This window comes from Drosophila tropicalis, unplaced genomic scaffold, assembly GCF_018151085.1.
Source record: "Drosophila tropicalis isolate 14030-0801.00 unplaced genomic scaffold, ASM1815108v1 contig_593, whole genome shotgun sequence".
Classification (NCBI taxonomy): domain Eukaryota; kingdom Metazoa; phylum Arthropoda; class Insecta; order Diptera; family Drosophilidae; genus Drosophila; species Drosophila tropicalis.
Window position 1 is genome coordinate 7,380,742 of NW_027173070.1, and position 17,325 is coordinate 7,398,066.

Genomic DNA, 17,325 nt, shown 5'->3' on the forward strand with positions numbered 1-17,325 from the left:
CTATGACCTCTTAAAGCCATAGAGAAGATTGAAAGGGTTCATGTAAAGTAAGTAGAATTTCGAAAGGAATTTGTAGATTTGTCTAACTGAAATGTGTGGCAAATAAAAGGAACTAACTTTAATTTATATTACAAAATAATTCAATCATCTCAATTGGATCAAGCAAGATAATTCGAAGTTAGTTTATTAACTATTAATCAAATATGAACGAAACAGTCTAAAGAATAGTCTTGTAGAAACACAGTAAGCGACTTTTAGATTAGAAATGTCGTAAAATATTATTCGGGAACTGAATTAAGTTCTGATAGAAAGAACGGTAGAATGCTGAAAGATTTAGGATTTATTCATTAATTTTCCCCCTAATAATATTGTAATTCATTTATGTCTTAAAAGTTTTATATTAGGACTTAAGGTCTAAGAAGGGGAATACCTGAAAGAACCAAAAAAACATGCTTAATACTATAACAAGGTTTAGTTGAATCTCTAGTGTATGTGTGCCATAGAAGGATCTAGGACTGTAAAGATTAACCCACATTATGTATGCAATAGGCAACAAATTTTTCATTTCTTTGTGCCTTTGAGGATTTTTCTCTAGCTTTTTATCCACAGGGAATATCAAATATCTTAAATGTTTAAGGTAGCGGTTTCTTGGACTGCTTATTGCATACTTTTGGGATCAAAGTTTACTCATTTCTTTGTCTAAATAGACCCCAATTGAATAATTTTGCACAATATCATCTAGTTTCTCAGTGAAATGTTCATTATAATTTCTAGATGATTGATGGCCACAATTAATTGAATTAGCGGATCGTTTATTGGCATGGCTTAGGTCAGTCTTGGTTAAACTCTGAAATTGCTTAATTATTTTAAAGAAATTCCAAAGATCCCAAAAGAATCTAAGAACCCTTTTGAAGTACCTACAAATATCTTATTATGTTTTCCATTCATATTTCAAAAGTCAAGACAAGATTTTTATTTGTTCTTTAACTTCTTTGCAGTTGTTGAAGCATTATGTTTTGTTTTTGTTTTTTTTTTTTGTAGTTTTTCTTTTTTTGGTTTATTTTGATTTCTTAAGTTGGCGAATTTATCTAAAAATTATATATGTATGAAAAAAACATTACAATATTTATGTAAGACACTGGCTTTTATGTATATGCACCTAAATATATGTAGGAGATGTTTTGGACATTTCGTAGATTCAACATCCCTGCCATATAGTTTAGGGCTATATAGTTTATATGTATGTTTTGAAGGTCAGAGTTTGAAATTAGGTTATGGAACTGATCTGTTCTTTTTCCCATTGTTCTCCATTTCTCACACAATCTCGTTTGATTTATTGGCACGTGCTGTTGATTTATGTCATTTTTGTTTAACTTTATGATTCTTAAATAAAATACAATATATATATGTATATATAAAATATATTCTTACGATTTCGATTTTAGTATATGGCATCAGGTATTGTAGCAAAAAACATGAAAGAGAAAATAAAAAGGACAAAACAAATGAACTGAAGCCTGAATAACATACGCATCCTTGATACATTTCGTAAAAATAAGTTTATATATATTTGTATATATGTGTGTGTGTGTGTTTAAGTGTGTTTGTGTGTGTGGATAAGTACATATGTCTAAGCTTTGGTCTAGTTTATCGTAATATATCCAAGTGCAATTCGATAAGGTCTCTTTCTCTTCATACACAATTTTCATCATTTGCTTTACAAAAATATCGTAAACTCTCTCCTTTTTGTTTTCTAAACCTTTTTAGTATTTACAATTCTAGTTTCTCTTTCTTTTCGGGGGTTCTACAGGTAACTAGGAAGGTTTTGTTTGTCCAACAATTTCTTATTACGGTTATTCCATTCTATTTGCCAACTTTTACATACATATAAGTACAAACGAATAAATAATTATATGCTAGATTCCATTTTTTTTTTTTTTTTTTTTTTGGGGGGGGGGGCGGTTTTTAACCGATCTTCGCAGTTTTTCAACGTGTTTTGTTTTGTATTTTAAACTAAGCTAAATTTTATGGTAATTCATAGTCCTTCAGATCCCTTAGATCCATCAGATTATCATGATCGTCAGTGTAATCGTCTTGGCACAAATGTTTCTTCAATGGATTTTTGCTTGTTTTGCATTGCATGACTTAATGTTAACATTGACCTTTTTGTTTTCGGTTTCTGTTTTTGATTTCTTGGGGGGTAAAGGGGAGCGCAGGCGCATTAGCATTTTTGTATATAATTAGAGAATACTTGGGTTTTAGCTTTGTTTTACATTTTCGATTCGTTGGACTTTTATCCCTTACAGCTGAAAGCAAAGAAGTAAGTTGAATATACGTATATACAGTCCCAGATTCAGATATGCGAATAGTATATCTGCTTAGAGCTGCAATCGCAGAAGCAGCACACTGAGTAAAGTTATGCCAGGAAGTTGAACTAATGTGGTGGCAACATTGCCCACACCGAAACCAGCACGAACCAGATCATCTGGCGGTGGCATATCAACATCATCTATACTGGAATCAGCTAGAAAGACAGATAAGAGTCAGTAAGTCCCTTAGGATACATAGGATTGCTGCTTACCATCGTCACTTTTGATTTGGAACTCATGATCGGGTGAGAAATTGGACCAACCATGAGTATTCTTTGTCTTGACATGGGCATGCCATAGACCTGGCTTCAGTTCCATTTGATGTGTAATCTTCCAAATGCCGCCAGTCTGATTATGATGCTGAGTTTTCAGGACCGTAACAGTGCTCCAGGTGTAGGACTATGAATGGGAAGTGAAAAATGAATATTCGTTTTGGACTTTCTTTTAGCCTCTGCTTACCCCCGTCAATTGATAGTCCAACATGGCCTCTGAAAGTGGCTGCAAGCTTCTTACCAACCAATGCAATGTCACTTTATTGCCATCGATTGTCATGTCCTCAAATTGTGGCGTCTCTGGGTTATAGCTTAGCTGAATCTTCACCTCATTCGAGCCGATGGCATTCTCGGCATGACACAGATATTCACCCAAATCACTTGCTTCGATATTCTTGACCAACAACGTTGTACGATTGTGACCCTCGTGGAAGGAATTCTTAATGGAATACTTCTCGGATATTTGCAAGGTCTGAGCACCTTTGATAAAGAAACTTAGGGCTATGGGATTGGCACGATAATTGCAATAGAGCTCAGCATGTCCTCCCTCTATGGCATTGACATGGTGACGATGAGTTGATACCTTCGGGCTATAATGAACATCGATGGTAACCATGCCATGTGGAGGATCACGACTGCCATCATCACCCAAACACTGATAGACACCAACATTCGATTCATCTATATTGTCAAGCATTATGACACCATTTTCTGAATCACTCGATTCCAAGCGATGACCCTTTTTTTTGTAGAAAGTGCGAAAAAATAATGATAAATGAGTGTTAATGAGTCAAAATGAATACAACTATGAGTGGGGGGAAATGGCATGAAACCTACATTTAATGACCATTTGATATTGGTTGACGTTGCCATATATGTTCGACATTCTAACTTATGGTGGTCACCCTGCTTGAACGTCTGCGAACGATCCGTTATGTCGAGACCGTCGCAAAGGATCGACAGCCGAGCGCCCACCATCAACGATGTATGCTGTCGAATTTGATCTGGCAATACCAAGCAATAGTAATCATCAGCATCCTCCGGTGTCACATTCTTGATCAATATAGAATTGTTTTTCATTCCCTCAACGCGATTGCTAATCGCTATTTGACCATTGGCTATTATTGTCTGATTTTTATACCACATAACCGCATTGCTAACTGTTTGAGTAAAGGAAAGTTAACCAATGATCAATTAAATACCAATCTTCAAACTTACGTTGGAAGTTTCTGACATCACAATTGATGACCACATTATCGCCGGGTTTGGCTCGAAGACTGACATACTCTTGCTCGAAATAGGGTGGATCTATCGATGCAGGTTCTATGGAAGGAATAGCATCAGTACCTGCGTCATCCTCATCCCCATAATCGTAATCGTCATCCTGATATTCTTCTTGATTGCCATTATCACTTTCCACCGGCGATGCTTGGCTCTGAGCTGAAAGTAGAATAAATATTTTAGTGCATCGTGAGAGTGAGTCATTTCCCAGTTGTAAACTGTAACAATATGTTGTCTTATTTACTCTGACCTGGCTCCCTGTTAAAGTGGAAGTCTTAATTGGAATTGATAAAAATCACACTACATTACTAACTGAACTGCACCGAAATGAGGCGAAATGCTCTCAACTTCTGCTTCATATTAAGGGTACAAAAACCGAGTAAACATTTGAGAACCTACGTCATTTTCAGCACACAAAGACCCTGCATACATTTCTCTGACGGAGTGAGAAATAAAATGAAAAACGGAAATACAGTTTTACAGGAAATTAGGGGAAAAGGTGATAGACACTCTTAATGTTTGCTGAATCTACAATGACTCTATGACTATTGTTCATTCATTAGTTAATTAAATTAAGTCATGAAGTTTCTAAAAATATATGCTACAGGTAGTTGAAAACACTTGAGAATTTCAAATATGTGATTAGACTTGCAAAAGCCAATATGCTAATTCTTACTTTGATGCTTAAAATGCATAAAAGCAACCACATATATTTGACTACATAAATTATATATTCAAGTTTATGCTATGCCTTCTGACTCTGTTAAAGATCTATCAATACGCCGCCAGAGAAATATCCATCTTGTATTTGGTAATGAGTAATGCTTTTAGAAATACTTAGTCGCTTTAAATTATATTAACCATGCATCTTAACTACTTACATAACTATGGCATATCTTCTTCACTAAAACTTGTTGAGAATTATAATCTAAAAGAAGTGAAAACGGATAGCAAAGGTTGCACTACCAGATGTAATGAAAATTTCAACTTCTTCGCGTTATAGTACAATGTTTTAAACATTTACATATCTAAATTTAAGTTGCTTTAAGTTCCTATTTAAGTTCACGTTGTTTAATTTCTGTTACTATAGTCAAAAGGAGTTATTTGATGAATAACTAACTTAATGTTGTCATATTTTCTCGAATACTATTTGTATGGGTTTTATTTATTTAGAAGTTTGAAATGTGTTATATCAATGACTTCATTAGGTTGGACTCAAGAGACAAGGGTAAAAGTTTCCGGTGCAAATCACCGATTTTCGTGAAATTTCTTTAGTTATGTTGTGAACCATTAAATCTTATGAATAACTTGGTTAGTCATTGCAATTTATTTACTGTTGTTTAAATTTATCTGTCATGTATTTACATTCCTAACCAGTCAAGTCAAACTTGCAATATTCTATAAGGAACATTTTCGTTCTACTTTATAATCGATAAAATGATTCAGTTTCTTTTTTACCCATCATCATCAAATCAACAAAAAGTTTAAGTATTGAAGATAATCCTTAGATTAAATAGATATTGAAGACCACGCCCCGTTTAAATCGAATATATTAAAAGACCATAAGGTTATCTTTTGTCTTGGCCCCCCCCGAAGAGCATTTAATTTCTTCGTTTTCATTGTTTACTCTGAAAATTCAATAAATAAATACTAAAATAAACATAAACTGAGAAACCTGTGAATAAATACGGAAGCTGAATGAATTTGAATTAATTTACGATTCAATTTTCCTCATGAACGAATAATGTTTTAATACGGAGGCTAAGAAGTTAATCTGATTTTCAACTGTTTTGAACTTTCTTTCTCTCTTTCTTTATGTAATTATAAACATTTCCTGGTTTTTATTGACTTTTTATTAAATGTTAAGTTTTTAAGTTTCATTTTCTAGAATCTGGAATCTTATTCATTCAAAGTTAGTCATTGTGCATGGAATTGAAAATAAGATAATGATGTCAGAATTTTGTTGTTTTCGTACATTTTTGATGAAACATTTTATGTTCTTTATCATTTTCGTTTTACCTGGAACTTTAGGCCTAATCATCAAATGTGAGGAGACTTTATTTATACTTGCATTAAACGGCAAGTTGAAGATCATATCAAATATCAAATATTATAAATTTTTTTTACATATCAGAATGAAAGAAGATTTCTTTTTGTTTTTGCGTCAGTTATAAGTCATAATCTCCACACACACACACACACACACACACACACACACAGATAACATATTTGAAAACTACATAAACTAGATATAAACATTCCAAAGTTTTTTTTTTTTCTACAGATATTACACAATATTGTTGTTGCCACCTTCTGGCCATAAAAGGCCCGAAAAGACATTCAACAGGTTGGCGAGATCGAAATTACCCTCAATAACCATGACGTTGACGTTTCGTTACCAAGGCGAATGGCAATTGAATCAGAAATTATGCATAATATTTATGTAAATGTTTTGTATGTTAATTGACTTTTTGTCTGCAATGAGTAATTTCTAACCACAAAGTAATCGGGAAAAAAATCAAGCAATTTGCATGCCAAATGGCAAATTGACTTGCGGCAAGAATGACTCATAGATAGATGGATAGAGTCATAATCTCAATGGGTGAAAGATGAAAATGGATGTGGAATGGCTTACGCAAGCGGCACAGCTTAACGTTAACTCGTTATCAATTGTCGATAAAAGCATTTAAGGTAAACAATTTAGATAGAAGGCAATATGCCATCCCAATAAGAGAGCGAACGAGAGGCAAAAGTCAGTTATCTTATCCAATCCCCTTGGCCATATATCTGCTTGACGTAAAAGCAAAAAACTAGACGCCAGACCACCCCTTTTATGGGCAGACAGACCCGACCACAAGACAAACCATTTTAGTTTCAGCTTCGATTTCAAGATTCAAGATTTTAGCCAAGACCTTCACCGTTGCTGGGGGACAGAAATTGGGTACAGAAATCTGCAATGACTGCTGCATCATCGTCTGCCTATGTCAAGGCCGGAATATGCAAGTCCCCATGAGTCCATCAGCACTCCCAAAAAAAAAAAAAAAGTAAAACTCTCCATAAAGTGGGTCAGCTGGGAAGAAGAAGTGCAAGACAAGACAGGGTTGAGCAGGGACAGGGACGGGGACATACTGAAACACACACCCAAAAGCCAGACTAAGTCGTGCGTCAGAGCGACGAGACTCTATCTCTATCTCTTGGCTTCTCCTTTTGTTATCCTTGGACTCTTTTCTAGTGGTGGGTTGACAAGGCGAACAGGCGGCTGTCTGTGGGGCTGTAAATAAAACAAAAGCCACTCAACAATTCTATCCATATGGAGCATCTGTGTGCTATTCCCTCCACTTCTCTTTATTGCAATCGACCAAAGTGGAATTATGGCGTCAGGATGTCGCGGCGCCAGTTCCAGACCAACATTTTCCTTTTGTTCCCGCCCACTCCGCCTTGTCACTCTCTTCGCCTCTGCCATTTTACAAGTTATGCCATTACGTCTTTGGCTGGCCTGCATTGTGGGGGGGCCCAAAAATCCAAAAAACAAAAACCAAAGAAAACTTGAAATTGTGTGAAGCTGGAATAAAATTCCTTTACTCAGCGCAATTTCGCTTTCAAATCAACAAGAATTTCGACTGCTCCTTTTTTTATGGTAAGCATTTCTGTTCTTAAATGCTCGTTTGACTTCAAATGGTTTCTTGTCGATTTTTTCTTGGTAGTCAAATGTAAATTTCATTTCTTTAGCCTTGGTCATGTGTTTCGAACAACCCACGACTCTTGGTTCATTGATCAAACATAATTTTACTGCCAACGCCATGACCTTCGAAGCCCAAACTGCTGACTCAAATTCAGAGACACACAAACACATCGTAAAAAAACTAAGCCAACTAAAGACATCAAAAATGTGACGACGACTGTGTAGGGAAAACATGTCTTAAAGTTTTACTCTAACATTATCTGTAAAATCGAAAATCAAACTTTAATTATGCAATGGTCGAAATAGACATTAATACAAGTTTTACGTGCTAATCCGGCACTCCTACTAATGACTCTCCATTATTACATCTTGGCCAAGTAAGAGAAACACCTTTTTTCCAAGAGATTGATGACTGTGCTTTGTGGTCTATTGGACCTTTACAAAGTTTAATTGTTTACTCAGCCTTGCGGTCTAAAAGTTTGACTAGATTCTGGTTTGGTAAACTGTAAAAAGATTCTCCAATTCAAGAGATTCTTCTATATCTATAAGTGTATATCCAATTTGTAAGGTTTTGAGCTTGGTTCATTATCGGCCTAGTGATATAATACATGATTTTGAAAAACTTGTTTTCCCTTTGGGTAAAGAATCAATAACAGTCAACTTTCTATGGAGTTGCTTTATTGTTCTTGTCGATTCCCAAAAAGTGAAGCTAAGCCAAGTATATATCAACGACTTATTACTTGGCCTAGATATTTGAACGGTCAAGCAAACAATTAAGAATCTATACTAAATTTGAGTGGATCATTACAGTTGATTTAGTTTAGTAACTATTGGCCTATTAGATAATAGTCCCACTAACTAGGCCAATAGTTTCTAAACTAAATCAAATGTAATGGTCCAGGAATCTTCCTTTTATTGCTTTTAGGAACCGATTTAGGTTTTTAAATGAAAATTTTTCCTGTTAATCTTGCTAAATTTTAATAATATGTTTTATTAACATACTATATATACAGTGGATCCAGTTTATATATGTGAGTTGGTCACGATGAACCTCCTGAAGCCCCACCACAAATACAAATTGGAGTTACGTGAAGATTTGAATGTTGATTTTGAGTTTTTGGGTGTTATTTTTTATAATCACAAAAGAAGTTAAATGTATTGAAATTGCTTTTAGTTAACTTTTATACAGTTTTCCGTAAAAACTTTATAATCTTTGGATTAATTAAACAGAAACTTATGATTTCAACGAATAATTAGTCACCTCGAAATTTTATTTTATATATGTGATGTCTTTTCAACCTCATTATAAAGCTTACAAGATTTCTAGTCAAAAAATTAATTAATTTAAAAAAAGTACTGACCATTTTTTGACTAAGGTTCTGTTCTCTGTTCAACTTTGACAACAAAGTACCTAAGACATAATAAGATCTACTTTGATATGTAACTTTTTAAGTTAACACTAAAACTTGTTTAAAGTTTTCTTCTTGAATAGTAAAAGATTTATTATGGGAACAAAAAAAACTTATTCAAGGCTGTAAAAGTTACTTAAAACTCTAGCTTTGACCTTAAGATATCAACAAAAAATAATTGTTCTAGATTCATCCTCTTTAGATATTCAACTCATGTTTGGGTTAAGTAATTTGCGTTGATTTTTATTTACATGGAACATATTTATTTTTATATTTTTGAGATAGTTTCTGCGTTGCGTTGGGATTACATCATAATCTTCACATTTTACAGTTTTAGTTTTGACATATGACCTCATCCTCAGGCTCCCTCCCCCACCCTCTCTCTTTAGCCAATGGCAATGCAGTTGAGATGTGCCATAAATTTTCTGTTCCACATTATTATTTCAAAAGCATTTCAAGTGCTTGGCGCCATTAATTGTATGTATATGTATTTAGTTGATTGGAATCAAAGAAATCAGTCATAATGATGGTATCAGTAAGGTCAGTTTCAGTCTGGTTATGTGGACGTATGCACCTTATATTGATTACATCGTTTCAAGATCTTATTGTTTTGTTTTCATGTCATTATCAATGAATGTGTATAATATTTTCACCACATACATATATACAGACGATCTGTCCTACATATGGCCAGAGTATGGGGAGGATCGATGAGTTATGAGGTCAATTCGTAAACAAAATAAAATGTGATGTTAGTAAATGAAAGAAAAACGAATGAAAGAAAATCCCAAAAATACAGTGTATAAATAAATATGGCAAAATTCTGCAACAACAGCAACAACAACAACAACAACACAACTAAAAAGAAAAACAGAAAAATTGTACGGTTTGTGTGTGAATCGAATGACTAAAAATCTTTTATAGACATTACATTATGATTTCATGGATTCAACTTATTTGGCTTGAGGCTCATAAAAACTGGAAAATCAAAAATCCAAATATTTTACTCTTTCCATATGTGTCCCTGTGTGTGTGTGTGTGTGTGTGTGTGTATGTTTATGGCAAATATGTACAGTCTATACTCTCGAATTTCCAAAAATGTTTTCCATTTCATTGATTTTTGCATAAAAGTCACACACGAAACACAAACAAAAGAACCAACAAAATCGAAATCAATTGAATCGACAACTTAATTAGGGTTTTTTTTTTTTATATATTGTATATTTTTAGGAATTGCGGATCAAATGTAGACGGTTCCGGGGTCTTGTCTTTGACGCACCCTGATTGATTTATTATTTGGGAGACGGAATGCGTCATATTCGAAATTTGAGAATCATCAATTGAAGAGTTTTTTGGGAATAACCTTGTGCAGAAAAATCTCAAAAAATTCCTATTTGAAAAAGCTCTTAAAAAAGTTAATAGGAAAAAAAAAATGAACTGATTAAACTGATTAAAAAATATTATGCAAACATTTTTGTTTACTTGAAAATATATATATATATATTTTTTTTAAGGGGAAGAAAAGCATGCTTTTGATCTCCATATAAATTTGTGGTTTTTCTATTCGCTCATATCAATTTTTGTTTTGCTTCTTCTTCCTTTTGGGAGTTCTAATTTGTATTTGGAACCTTCGAGAGTTATCTAATGGTTGAAATGTGAAACGAACTAATTGAATGAATTGGCTTTTTTAATTAAAATTCTTTTTGTATTGTTGGACCACACACACATGGCCTTTGGCCCCCGAGAGAGATGTAGGGATCCAGTGCCCTGGCTGTAATGTGCAGGGGCGTACGTGTGGATAAGTTTGTGTGTATCTATGTGTCTAACATATGAGAGGGGGGGGTCTCCCAATCTCCAGGGATAAATATATTCAACATTCAAAATTTCATTCTTTGCACAACGTTTCATGCATGGCAAATATTTATCCAGACTCTCCTCTAGAGTGACAAAGCAAGAGGGAGAAAGAGATACGTATATACATAAATAGCAATAAAATTCGCCCCCTAATAAAAAATATATATAATTCCAGCATTTAGATTAAAGCTCAGACCTTGAGATACCCTCTTTTGATTAAGAATCCTTTTCACCATACCCATCTATGAGTTTGAGATGAGAATAAAACACAAAGAAGAAGAAGGTCGTCAAATATATATAAAAATTTCTACGGATATGTAAGGATATGTTACAGCTCGCTTAGAGTACCCTCTCGTTTAGTATCTATCAAGGATAATCAATCCTGGTAAGTGATTTCATTACAAACTTGATGTAAATTTTAGACACTTAAATAGAAAACAAAATCGTTTCTTTATCGAAATGAATCAAAATGTTGTCTGAAGTCATTTAAACAAGGAAGAAACAGAAGTCGAAGTGTCAACAAGATCCTTTGAAAACTAAGTGACATATATTTTACTTAATAATTATAATCAAACGATTATTCTTTTCAAAAAGTCACTAAAAAGATTACACAGTGATTTTCAAACATTTCCATGAATCTTTAAGAAAGAAGGTAAAGTATTTTGCCTCAACAAGGATACTTAGAGATGTCCTGACAACACTTCCACATCCTCTACTAAGTGATCGATGATAAAAAAGCTGTCACACTGTCACACAAGTCATCGTACCAACTTTTGCATTTATTTATGTTTTTATATCCAGCCTAGATCAATTTCAACTCTTTTATGTCACTTTGGCAATTATTTATTTTAAATTTTAGTAATTTTTTTTAAGATTAAGTAGAAGAGGACCCCCTTTGGTCTTCTATTTGTTGTACTTTCTTTTGGTTGAACAGTTCTTCAGATACTTAAAACAAAGCTACCACTAATTATAGTTAAACATCTTATATGGGAAAGTAAATTCCATTCTACATATCCTAGATTTTAACGGCCTTAATATACTCTCTCTTTCTCTCTGGGTATAGGGTATGGAAAGAGAAATAAAATTCATCATATTCCTCTTGATATGAAATGCTCAACAGAAGGTAAAAACGAGAATTGCTGTTTTCCCCCTCTACTTGAATGTTATCTACGTTTGCGCCATAATTCTAAATGCGAATGAAACTTTGTTTTTTTTTTTTTTTTTTTTAGCTTTTTACGTTTTTTTGTGATAAGAAACTGCTCTTTTTTGCCCTTTCTCTCTCTCTGTGCTATCTATCTTTCACTCACTTGCTTTGCCTCTCTCTCTCTCTCTCGCGGTCTGTATCTCAAAAGATAAGATATGCTTAGTTGGTTGAAGTTGCTTTTGTTGTTTTACCATTATGTTTGTTTGGCCAAAAGGTATGTGAGAGTGAGGTGGAAATGCACGTGGCTTAGAATACGTCTACACATGGCTAGAGGAGGAAGAGGTAGCTGATGGGGGCAAACGTTGGGTAGGGGGAGTATGTACTCGTTGCTGGAGCTTTTTGACTTTACTTTTTTTTTTTTTTTTTTTTTTTGTCGCTGTCGTCTTGCTCATGCTCTATTTATATAGACATATGCCATATGCGTAAGTATTACACACATACAAATACATATACATACATACATATATGTTTGTATGTAAACTCACGATTTGGTAATTCATAATTTTCCGGACACTTACGTAAATTTCATTGAACCAGATAAGAACATACATTAGAGCAAATGGTAAATGGAATTTCATTTTAAACTATTTATGGCTCTCACTTTCAATATGAACTTTAACCAAAAAATACTACTTTTTTTGTTGTTTGTCTTGCCTTAGTTTAGCAATTGAACTTAATGCTATGCAAAATTTATATGCAAACCAAATCGGTTAATATATTTAATAAAGAATATGAGCCATTTGTTCACTCAGTCTATCCATTGCCAATTTATTGAAAATTTACTGAAAATATTGCAATGTTTGTATATGCAAATTTGAATATGTTTTATTCTTGCTCTTCATTTTGTTTGTTGATTTTATCCAGGTGTTTGCAAAATGTGGAATATATAAAATATATATATATTCTTATGAAGATTCTTCTGTCATTAAAGATCTGTTTTTTTTTTTTTTTATGAGATTCAGAGAAAAATCTTAAAGTTCAAAATCAACAGAAATGCAGACCAAAATTTCAAAATTTCGGTAAATAAAATGTGTTTCAGAGTTTAGATAAGACTAAATAAAGTTAAGAAGCTTAAGAGAACATAAGTAACAGCTTCTAGTCTTTGAAATGTATTCAAATTTTAGTCATAAACACTTTGAGATAGTTAAACTATCTACTAAGAGGCAATCTAAGATGCAGGGAGAACCTTGTTCACTTTAGCTACTTTAGAAATCGATTATATATATGGATCATTATATATATTTTATTAGTTTAAGATAAGATTTGAAGTTCCATGATCAAACAATCTTAAAACAAACGACTACCCAGTGAAACAAATTATATCAGCTAAATCCATTGAAATTGGTATTTTCCCTCAAATAAGTTCAATCGAATTTCAGATTGTAGTTTTTGTTTCTATTTTTTTTATAGTTTATTTGAAATTGTTAAAACTTACCATAAAATTGTCCAATTAACAGACAAATGAGCCAAAGGCAAGTTGTATCTCGCATTTTTATCATGGTTTCTTTCTCGTTCTCGTTCTCGTTCTCTGTGTTTAGTTTCTTTGTACTACTTTTTTTTTATTTTTTATTTGTTTATTTGTTTTGTCTTCAAGTTATCAGCAGGAGGTAGAAGGGGTAAGGGCATGGGTCGTTAACTGCAATTAATATGTTCGATTTGTAAAATTAATTTGCCATTAAAGAAAAATTGTTTTTTTTTTGTTTTTTGCTAATTAGGAGCCGCCAAAGTAAAGTAAAATCGAAAAATTGAAATTCAATTCAGTTTTTTTTTTTTGCATTTTCTTTTTGCCAAACGGAAGTCACAAAACCAAAAAAATATCAAAGAAAAAAACGCGCGCAATTTAAAAAAAAAAAAAAAAAAACAAAAAATAATTTACAATTTGTTTTATCTATATTTCGCATTGCTGCCACAATATTTTTCGGTTCTTTTTTTTTTTTATTATTGTTTTTGAGTAGTTCAAATGTGGCAGCTGTTGTAATTTATGCTGTTTGTGCCTTGTCGACCAAATTGACTTGAGTTTTTTTTTTCGTTTTTGTTGATTGACTAAATGGTAAACATTGGCTTATGGGTTATGCAAGGCACTCTCATGGCACGTATCTCAAAATTATTATGATCTCTATGCGAAATATTTGCCATTTGCTAATTTGCTAGCTAACATGGCCTCTCTCTCTCTCTCTCTTTCTCTCCTTCTCTGTCTCTTGTTGGGGCCTCTCTCGTTCTCTGTTTGTATCTCTTTTAAAGTGACTCAATGCCAGCCGCCCGGCTGGGCAAAGTGGGTCGAAATTGTTGGGCGGGGTAGGCTGATTAGTTTCGGGGTAAAACAGGGGCGGTTTGGCTATTAGGGGGGTGGGGCTTAGGCTGGGTCAGGGTGTGCCACCAGTCGAAAAAGCCTGCAAATGTTTATGCATATACATAAATAAATTAATGCTCATATGCAAAACACAAAAAACCAAAAGCACATCGCACAAAAATTCTACCAAATACCAATTCATTTAACTTGTTTATACATATATCCACACACACACACACACACAGCCTCACACAGAGATTTGTGCAACATTTTTTGTGTGTGTGTTCTTTTTTGTAGGCTACTCGTAAAATAAATACGCTACAAAATTTTTTCTTTAGCTTAAGCTCTCGTATATGGCATAATGCAAAATGCATGTATTAGCTTTTTTCTAGCTCTATGCAAACCAATTAGTTTTCAAAATTCATAACAACGACTTTCAAATACTCTATACATATTAGTTTCATATGTTGTTTTGGTATATTGTTTAGTTGGTCCTGTTTAAGGTTCCTAGAAGTATGCTATAAAAAGTCAATTGAACTTGGACAAGTTTTTGGTGAATGAATTTTGAAACTTTCTAACAGCAAAGAAAAGGAAACAATAATATTTTCTAATAGAAAGAAACACAACCCAAAATTATAGTTCAATTTTTTAAAATTTATATTATTTAAAGTTCAATTCCCTTTATATGTATATAAATATATCCATGTGAGTGAATTTGAAGAAGGAACACAAAAATCGTTCCATTTTAAATGTGTGTGTGCTTTAAATTTAGTGCTGGATTTTTGATTTAATTGTCGGTTTAATCTGTCTGGATCTAACTGAATGGACTGCAAAAAATATTGTAATTACCCAACAAAATAATTACTACTTTGGTGCTCTGCCAATTTTAACTGAAATTGGCAATAAAATGGAGCAAATAAAAACAAAATCGCAACAAAAAGCATTAATGCCATTTTTTAAATGCTTTTTGTTTTGCAATTGTTAAAGGATTATGTTAGTAATTTTATGTAACTTGGAATTAGGTTTTACGATGTTCAAAAGAAAAATAGGAAATCGAAATTTGAAATACGCACAAAAAACTAAATATCTGTTAGATATAAAGCTATAGCTTTATCTGAAATTTGTGTACTCGATAGCCAATTTCCCACTCTAAACATAAATCTATCATTCGTTATTATTGATAGTTTTTGCTTTTAGGGAAATTAGGTTGTAAATAAAGATATTAGGGTATTTTTGCTGACGGACAAAAAACGATCTCTTGGCAAGAACTTTGTTTTTCAAACAGTTATATCATTCAATGGATTTTTGAAGATCTTAAACTAGTAAGTAGGTGGTACTTGATTTACCCATATTTATCTTTCGCACATGCCTACAAAACAAAATAGAGGAAACAATCATCAGAGAGAACTGACTAACTAACTAAATAACTAACTAGCTGTTTGTCTGTTGCCCTCTCCCCAAATTTAACACCTCTTCCCTTTAGTGAAGGGGAAAAAAAAGCTCTTTACCCATTCTCTGTTGGAAATTTACTACTCAAATACTCACATTTTCAAGTGTTTATCAAAAAAAAAAAACTCAAAATGAAGGTAAAAAAGCTGATAAATTTGTTCGATTCTTTACCAAAAAATCAAAGCCTCTGCCTTGTGTGGTGCTGTTTCTTTTTGTTTTTCCTGTCTTTTGTTTATTTACATTGTAGTGCAAGTTTACACACAACTCGAACACTACAGATACACACAGAGAGCTACAGATGCAGATGCAGATACATTGTACAGACAGATGGAGGCAATGGGTCGAAGGCACTTGCATCTTGCAGATGTCTTCCATCTCCAGAAAACTTTTGTTTTTCATTTTTTTTGTTTCCCTACTGTAAATAACAGCAACAACAAATTGTATCTTGTTTGCTTTGTTTGCTCTGCCCTTTTTGGGTTTTTCTTCGTTTTTGGCCTTTTTTTTTTTGCTGGCCTGGCCCAGTGCACAGCAAAGTGCAGCTGGCAGGCGGGCCCACAAATTGAAATCAAGTTCCCTTTCGTTGCATTTTGAGAAAATGAAAACACGACGACAGAGACGAAGACAAAATGCAAATTTTGGTTTTCGCTCTCACGATTTTGGCCGGTTCGAAATGAAGAAAAATATTTTTAGAATATTTCTTTTTTGTTTTTGGTTGGTTGCAGTCAACATGGGAGATAGTTTGGGTAGCAAGTTGAGAGACAAATGCAATGCCATTTCGGTTGCCAAAATCTTTTTTGCCAGATTTTTGTATGGTATATACATTTTTGTTTAATTCCTATTTTTATGAATCACAAGTCAAAGTGAAGTTGGTTTCAAGTGGAGTCAGTTTTTCTTTTTTTTCGCAGGAGGAGGCTTCTGCTTCAGGGCCAAGAAACCATCAACAACAACTGTGTCTAGAGGAAGAAAACTCGTTTTGCTGGTCCACAGAGAGAGAGAGGGACAGAGAGATAAGAAAGGCGGGGGGAGAAGGGGATCGCAGAGTTGGAGTTGGAGGAGTTGACGGAGGAGAGACGCATGTAATAGCAACAAAAACTCGGTTAAAGCGTTACAAAAGGTATTGTACGTTGTTGTTTTTTTTTTGTGTTTCCCTCTTTTCTCTTCTAAAGTTTTGTGTTTTCTGATTTATGTGCTCACGAAACAATAACGAAACGTTTTTTTTTATGTTAACACTTGCACTTGCTTAGGCTTGCGTTTCGAATATTAGAAATTATCAAAATTTCCTTTCACAAAATATTAAATTGAAAGTACTTTTTTTTTTTTTAGATATTTTGTGCGAGTTTTGAAGCTGAAGCACTTTGAGGCACTTGAGGTTGAGTTTTGTGCTTTTCAATTTTACAATTTGCCCCCCAAATCCGACGCGGTACTCACTCGTTCAGTTATAATCAGAGACTGATGCCCCAAGAGCAGCAACGGGCCACAGAAAAGCGCGATGCGGAACAAAATGGAATACGAAAC

At 33.6% G+C, this 17,325-nt stretch overlaps 1 protein-coding gene across 1 annotated transcript; it reads right to left on the minus strand.

Moving 5' to 3' along the window:
* Nucleotides 1-1,540: 1,540 nt before the first annotated feature.
* LOC137576101 (neural cell adhesion molecule 2) lies at nt 1,541-17,253 on the minus strand. The gene is made up of 7 exons (XM_068288985.1): nt 17,239-17,253; nt 13,507-13,707; nt 3,860-4,081; nt 3,479-3,801; nt 2,829-3,380; nt 2,582-2,768; nt 1,541-2,524 (listed from the first exon to the last, which is right to left on the minus strand). The coding sequence occupies exons 2-7, from the start codon at nt 13,568-13,570 to the stop codon at nt 2,379-2,381; spliced, it is 1,494 nt and encodes a 497-aa protein (XP_068145086.1). The 5' UTR covers nt 13,571-13,707; nt 17,239-17,253; the 3' UTR covers nt 1,541-2,378.
* Nucleotides 17,254-17,325: the final 72 nt, after the last annotated feature.

Excerpts from the sequence above, each read along its gene's own strand:
- LOC137576101 (XM_068288985.1), bottom strand. The coding sequence starts at position 13,570 with ATGATAAAAATGCGAGATACAACTTGCCTTTGGCTCATTTGTCTGTTA. Across the intron at positions 3,802-3,859 it reads TGATGTCAGAAACTTCCAAC|TTAGCAATGCGGTTATGTGG; the intron begins GTAAGTTTGAAG and ends TTACTCAAACAG. Across the intron at positions 3,381-3,478 it reads ATATCAAATGGTCATTAAAT|GGTCATCGCTTGGAATCGAG; the intron begins GTAGGTTTCATG and ends TACAAAAAAAAG.